Genomic DNA, 7,296 nt, shown 5'->3' on the forward strand with positions numbered 1-7,296 from the left:
TAAACAGTAAACTGAGCCAGCTGAGACGTTCTGAGGGATTCTTAGCTGGCCTCCAACCCAGACATCCCCCCGCCTCTCCCTCTTCTGAGCGAGGATGTCACCTGGGGCCACAGCTGTGGAGTTAAACTGCTTTGGAATCGGTCTGAGATAAGAGATGTCTCAGGACACTCAAAGCTGAACTGTCATTACTGGGTTTTTGTTTGTTTTGTTTTTCATGAGAGGGTTTCTCTGTGTAGCCCTGGCTGTCCTGGAACTAGCTCTGTACATCAGGCTGGACTCGAAGCCGCCTGCCTCTGCCTTACAAGTGCTGAGACTAAAGGTGTGCGCCACCACCCAGTTTTTAAAGGCCATGTACAGCTAATGGTCCACACCTGCAACCCTGAATTTTTGTTCTTTTTGTTGTTGTTTTGCTTTTGAAACAGTATTTCTCTGTGTAGCTTTGTAGACCAGGCTAGCCTCGAACTCACAGACATCTGCTTGCCTCTACATTCCAAGGGCTAGGATTTAAGGCCAGTGCCACCACCAACCAGCAATCCCTGCATTCTTAAGGCAGAGAGGCAACAAGACCACACAAACTCAAGACCAGCTACTACACAGCAAGGCCAGGCCAGGCCAGCTATGGCTATTCAGTGAATCCCTCTTTCAACAAACAAATAGTGTGAGGGCCAAATTGTGGTATTGCCTATGGAAGTAATTCCTCACCAATAATAACTTTTAGAGCATGTCTGGGGCCGTGGAATAGTGGGGCATACTTATAATAACAGCAATCCAGAGACAGAGGCAGAAGGATTAGAGGTTCAAAACTAGCTTCTGCTACATTGCAAGTTCCAGGCTAGTCAGGGTTACGTGTGACAAGAAAGGGGAAAAAAAAAAGCCAAGCTAGATGGGTTGGCAAACCCAACACTCAGGAGGCAGCAACAGATGGATCTCTGTGAGTTCGAGACCAGCCAAGGTCTACACAGTGAGACCTTGTCTCAAAAAACAACCCCCCCAAAAAAAAACCACCCCAAAATCAAAAATGTCTTTCTTTTCAAAAAGATGAAGGGAGATTTCAAGATGGGACAGCAGGTAAGATGCCTGCTGCCAAGTGTGAAGGCTTAAGTTCCATCCCGGGGATGCCCGACAGTTGCCTTTACTCATGGACTGTGGCTCACACACATAATAAATAAATTTCTGCACACATAAGGAACAAGTTTAAATGTTTTTTGTAAAGTCAAGGGTGGGCTGGTGACTCAGTTGCTACAGCAACTACTTTAGCAACCACCTAGCAGGAACAAATCCCTGAGTTTAACACCAGTATCTCCAAAACTCAAAACCTTTCTCTGGGCTGAGTCTACAGATGAGTCATTTAGCACTTGCCTACCACATACACAAGAAGCCCTAGGTTCAACAACAACAGCAACACACACCCATGTTTATTTGTGCACTCTTGTTTCTCTCTCTTAATAAAAACAACTAAGTAGAACCTCATAAAACAGCCATGATGTAGAGGCAGATGGATCAGGAGTTCAAGGCCATCCTCTGTAGCATAGTGAATTTCAGGACACCCTGGACAACATGAGACTATCTAAAAACAAACAAACAAATAAATAAATAAATAAATGCTAAAGGGGGCAGTGGGCACTCCAGTATTCCATACTCCAAGGACTCCTACACCAAAATAGAAAACACCTCACTCAAAGGACCTCTGCCTTCACAGATCCTAAGATTGACGTTTTCACACTCAAAGCTAGGTGCGAGGCTTAAACAGCTTCTATATAGAAACCAATCTCTGTATTGAGAACTCATAATTCTCATTGAAAAGAGACCTCACAGACCCACAGGACTCAAGGAGGTTGACATGCATGGAGTAAAGAAGTTAGCTGTAGTTTTGAGCTGCATCCTCAAACTGTCCTTGAACTTGTGCTCCCCCTGTCTCAGTATTTCTAGTACTGGGGACACAGAAGGATGTCACCACACCCCACTCAATAAACTACTTTATGAATCAAGATCTACTTGCACTTGAGCTTCCTCACAGTACCCAATATAATAATGCAGGAATTTAAAATGTAGCCAAGCATCATACAGTGTGTCTGTAATCCCAGCACTTGGGCAGAGGAGCAGGAGGATGAAGAATGCAAGAACATTCTCAGCAGTCTGTACAAAAAGAAACTCAAAAACAGATAAGACAGGTGTTGGTAGCGCACACCTTTAATCCAGAACTCAGGAGGCAAAGGCAGGCGGTTCTTTGTGGGTTCAAGGACAGCCTGGTCTACAGAACCAGTTCCAGGACAGCCAGGCTTACACAGAAAAATCTTGTCTAGAAAAAAACCAAAACAAGCAGATAAAACAAACAACAAACTAAACTGCACTCTATGAGGTGGGCCTGATGCAGGTCTGTAACCCTTGCTATTAAAGGCTAATTTAGGAGAATCAGCTCACACCTTTATCCCTACAGGAGGCGGAACAGGCAGGCAGATCTCTAAGTTCAAAGCCAGCCTTGGTCTACAGTGAGTTCTAGGCCAGCTGGGCTACATAGAAAGTCCCTATGTGGCCATAGGTTCAGTCTTGAGAAACAAAAATGGGATATATATGAAGCCAGACGGGAAAGATAGCTCAGTGGGTAAAGGTTCCAGCTGCTGAACCCTGCCAGCCTGAGTTCAATCCCCACGAACCACACAAAGGTGGAGAGAGGGCTGACAATGTTGTCCTCTGGTGTCCACAGGCATACTGAGGCACACATGTACCCACACACACACAATTTAAACAATTGCTTAATTTCATGTACACTGGTTGTTTGTGGGTTTGTTTTTGCCTACATATATGTCTATGTGAGGGTGTCAGGTCCCCTGGACCTGGAGTTACAGTCAGTTGGCGAACTACTGCGTAGGTCCTGGGAATTGAACCCAGGGCCTCTGGAAGAGCAGCTCTTAACCACTGGGCCATCTCCCAGCCCAACATTTTATTTGTTTTTTTTTTTTTTTTCGAGACAGGTTTCTCTGTGTAACAGTCCTGGCTGTCCTAAAATTCACTCTGTAGACCAGGCTAGCTTCGAACTCACCCAGAGCCACCTGCCTCAGCCTCCCAAGTGCTGGGATCAAAGGCATGCGCCGCAACCGCCCTCCCAAGCCCAATAAGTTTTAAAAGTAGAATCTGAAGCCAAGTTGTTGGCACCACAGTGCTAGCCACTTCCTAGCCCAGTGGTCTCTGTTAAATAGTGTGTCTTCAAACCTCAGTCTCCCAGCTGTCAGATGCAGTATATAATACAATACTACTACACGGGATTTACTGTGAGACCTAGGTTCATGCACACAAAGTGAGAGTCGGATGCACATTAGCCATCGTTATTAACCACCTGGGGGAACTGCAACTGGACTTGGAGTCTGAGCATCCAGCTGGAAAGGCCTGTCTAGGAGTGTCTTGGAATGTGATTTGCATAACGGTTGAGGGCCAGCTGATGTCAGGGCTTCTTGAAGTTGCAGGTCAGCTGTAGCCTTGGAAGTGGTTCCAGCTGCAAGACAGCCCCACGGTCTCCCCACCAACACCACTTCCCACTCAACCGCTAAAGCACCAGGAAGTGAAACGCTGCAGCCCCATCGCCTCCAACTCACCCGGCTACCTCATCCTACCTTGGTTTCCTTACCTTCCTTCCCACCCTTCACCTCCTGTCTCTTGGGACTCTCAGGGCCTCCACCAGAGGTAGCAAAAGAGACACTACACAAAACGGAGTGGACTCCCTGCCTATGCATCTCCCTCCCAATCCCCTTATTCCATTTCTACCCATCCCCAAAACTGAGCCAATTCTAAAGGTAGGTAGCCTCATCACAGAATCCTAATAAAAACGTGTGCACCACAAGTTTCATTGGGCAGTTTAAAATAGTCCCAAAGGGGACTTGCTTCCCCGGCACATCCGGAAGGATACAGAAATTATCATGGCCCCCTTGCAAGGATGACATGAAAATCCGAAAGGCATTTTATATTTTAAAAAAATAGACTTCAGTTGGTGGTGGTGGCACACATTCAATCCCAACACTCAAGAGGCAGAGGCAAGCCAATCTCTGAGTTTGAAGCCAGCCTGGTCCACAGAGTGAGTTCTGGAGACAGCCAGGGCCACACAGAGAAACCCCTGTCTCAAAAAATTAGCAAAAACATTTGTCTCAGAGGAAAATTTAACTTGGGAAAGCTCTGAGAACGTTCCGTGTGATCGACAGCCTCATTCTGACTTCGAAATTGTTCTGGGACCCTCCCCTGGGGTTGGGGCAGTCCCAGCTCCAGACCACCCTCTCCTCCCACGTCCAACCTCACTCTCTGCTGCTTCCCTGGATGTTGCATCATGGAGGGTGATGAAATCATCCATCAGTGGATTTTACCCGTGGATGCAATAGGCTGAGGGACCAGCAAGGGTCATTGTCACTACACTTCCAACTCTCTCTCTACACTTTGGTAGCTATGGGGTAGGAGCAGAGGGGTCAGGGTGTTTAAGTTGGATTTCCCGTCCTTGGTTATGCTGGTTCCCTGAAAAGCCGTTACCTAAATCCCACAGAACCGATGACAACAACGTTAGGCTAAGTGGGGCGAAAAATCAAGCAGTCAGCATTATCACCCTGAAAAGTACCCTTTCCACAGTGAAGGCTGCCAGGGAGCAGCAGTCTCTCGCCACGCCCTCACACAGCAGCATCCCAGATCACAAAGCAGTTTCATGGTTACTGTTGCCTCCAAAACCAGGGCTGCCCCGTGAAAAGAACCCTTTTCCCACGGAAGAAAAGAAGAGCCTTGTTCTTACATGGAAGGGACCACACGGGAACCAAACTGAGCTCACCATGGGGTCTGGAGATGAATGAATGCTGTTTTGGTTTTTTCCTTAGGCAAGAGGAAGTGAGGAAATCATAGTGGGATGAGGTAAGAATAAAGCCTTGAGAGGCATTAAAAAAAGACGATTACACAGGAAGGAACTGGAGATGGTATTGATTTAAATGTTCACTACTTCCCCGCCCCTTCTGCAGCCATCTCTGTTCCTGGAGAGCATGACACAAGCATCCCGTCCTAGGCCTCTAGGCCACAGCAACCTCACCACTCACTTCCCTGGGGACTGAGGAGGCATACCTGGGCTCTCCACAGCGGGAGATGATGCAGAGAGGGGAATCCCACCTGCTCTGAGTCACCTGCTAGTGTAAAGGGCGGGCCTTGCAATGCAGGGACCTTAAAAAGAGGCAGCCAGACAAAGAGAAGAAAACAGGAAGCGGCTTAGAAACCGGGCTACAAGAGTCAGAGCAAAAGGAAGCTGTTGAGTCCACAAGGCCTGGTGCAGGCCACAGAGCCAGCGGCATCCGAGAAGCTGGCAACAAGATGCTGGACTGCAGAGCTGCACTACTGCTGTGGCTGCTGCCCTGGACCGCTTGGGGCCTGGCTGTGCCCAGGAGCAGCCGCCCTGACTGGGCACAGTGCCAACAGCTCTCTCGGAATCTCTGTACACTGGCCTGGGATGCACATTCACCAGTAGGGCATATGGTGAGTGTCAGCTCCTGGGGCCATGCAGAATCCCCTCTGAGCCCTCTAAGCCTGTAGATTTGATGTAAGCTGTGGCCCTGGGTGGACTCTAGGGGGCTGAAGGTCATCATGGAATTTGAGAGGACAGAAGACGGGACTTCTGGGAGAATCCCGGGCCAAGGATCCACTGGAATGCAAAAGTACTTATATCATCCCCCTCGTCCCTGTCCCAGGGTACACTAAGAGAAGAAGGAGATGAAGACACTAGGAATGATGTTCCCCACATCCAGTGTGGAGATGGCTGTGATCCCCAAGGACTCAAGGACAACAGCCAGGTACCACCAAGATGACTTTAGGGTACTTAGGGGAGGGGAGGAGGAGGAATGAGCCAGGCATCATAGCAACTGCTTAGCTATGCCTGAGGCAGAAAAGAAATGCAGTGGCATTGAAACCAGCCTGAGCTACATGTTAAAGGCCATAGCCTCAGCTGGTGAGATGCTGTCTAACACAGAAAGAAGGAAAGAGAAAAGATGAAGAGTATCCACAAGCTTCCAGTGCTTTCTTCTTTTCCTAGTTCTGCTTGCAAAGGATCCATCAAGGACTGGTTTTTTATAAGCAGCTGTTGGACTCAGACATCTTCACAGGGGAGCCTTCTCTACTCCCGGATGGCCCCGTGGGCCGGCTTCACACCTCCCTACTGGGCCTCAGCCAACTTCTCCAGGTACGAATCAGGGGTCTGGAGGATGGGGCTAGCCAGTGTCCGAGATGGAAGCCGGGAGCTTAGTGACAGAACCCTTTCTGACTCTGTCTGTGTCCTTTTAGCCAGAGGGTCACCACTGGAAGAGCCAACAGATGCCTAGCCTGAGTCCCAGCCAGCAGTGGCAGCGACCCCTTCTGCGTTCCAAGATCCTACGAAGCCTCCAAGCCTTTGTGGCGATAGCTGCCCGGGTCTTTGCCCATGGAGCAGCCACCCTGACTGAGCCCTTACTGCCAACTGCTTAAGTATGGCCCCCAGATTGCCATGGCTCAGCAATGAAAAGATTAATCTACCAACCCAGGCATCCATCAGCCAACAGAAGACCAACTGGCCCATTAGTACTTTTTGTTGTTGTTTGTTTTGTTTGAGAGACAAGGACAGTTTTGTTAAAGAATGATAATGATAATGATGATAATAATGATAATAATAATAATAATAATAACAATAATAATAATAATAATAATAAAAGCCCAGAGCAGGTGGCTCCCTAGAGGAAGGAGGTGGAGATTAGGAGTAGAGCCACGCCCTTTGCCACGGCAGTTGGCAAGCAATCACATGGTATAAGGGGTAGGATGTGGGGAGCACATCAGAGAAACAGCGAGAAGCCCAGAGTGTCAGAAAAATCAGGAAGAAAAAGGGGAAGTTACACTTTTCTGAGTAGCCGGGAAAAGTGTGCAGGCTCACAGTATTAAAAGTGGAATAGGGACTCTGACGCCTAACCTGTGACAAGCTGCGTATTTATTAATCGGGAAGGGGTATTTTGGTATTATTTATCCTTGTAACAGCAGTTTAGAGGATTGTTATTTATTATATTTATAAGGAATTATGTATTTTTCCCCAATAAAGCCGTATTTATGTGGCTCTCTGAGTCTCGTTTCTAAGCATAGTTGGGAAAAGAAGCAGCTGAGTAACAATGGGAGCTACATGTCTATTCCTTCCCTGCTGTAACATTCCGAGGGACAGAAATGGCTGCACCAACAAAAGAAAAGAAGCAGTGTGTCAAGAGGAATGTCCCAGAGTAGGCTTGAGAGGCCACTGCTTGATGATGTAATGCCTAAACATTACTGGCCTTG

The 7,296-nt window shown here is 47.9% G+C and overlaps 1 protein-coding gene across 1 annotated transcript; it reads left to right on the forward strand.

Annotated features, from left to right (window-relative positions):
• The first annotated feature begins 5,241 nt into the window (after window positions 1-5,241).
• On the forward strand, window positions 5,242-7,061 carry Il23a (interleukin 23 subunit alpha). The gene is made up of 4 exons (XM_051176336.1): window positions 5,242-5,487; window positions 5,700-5,801; window positions 6,041-6,187; window positions 6,289-7,061. The coding sequence occupies exons 1-4, from the start codon at window positions 5,326-5,328 to the stop codon at window positions 6,466-6,468; spliced, it is 591 nt and encodes a 196-aa protein (XP_051032293.1). The 5' UTR covers window positions 5,242-5,325; the 3' UTR covers window positions 6,469-7,061.
• The last annotated feature ends 235 nt before the right edge of the window (window positions 7,062-7,296 follow it).

This window comes from Phodopus roborovskii, unplaced genomic scaffold (assembly GCF_943737965.1).
Source record: "Phodopus roborovskii unplaced genomic scaffold, PHOROB, whole genome shotgun sequence".
NCBI classification, from domain to species: domain Eukaryota; kingdom Metazoa; phylum Chordata; class Mammalia; order Rodentia; family Cricetidae; genus Phodopus; species Phodopus roborovskii.

Excerpts from the sequence above, each read along its gene's own strand:
- Il23a (XM_051176336.1), top strand. The coding sequence starts at position 5,326 with ATGCTGGACTGCAGAGCTGCACTACTGCTGTGGCTGCTGCCCTGGACC. Across the intron at positions 5,488-5,699 it reads ATTCACCAGTAGGGCATATG|GGTACACTAAGAGAAGAAGG; the intron begins GTGAGTGTCAGC and ends TCCCTGTCCCAG. Across the intron at positions 6,188-6,288 it reads GCCTCAGCCAACTTCTCCAG|CCAGAGGGTCACCACTGGAA; the intron begins GTACGAATCAGG and ends GTGTCCTTTTAG.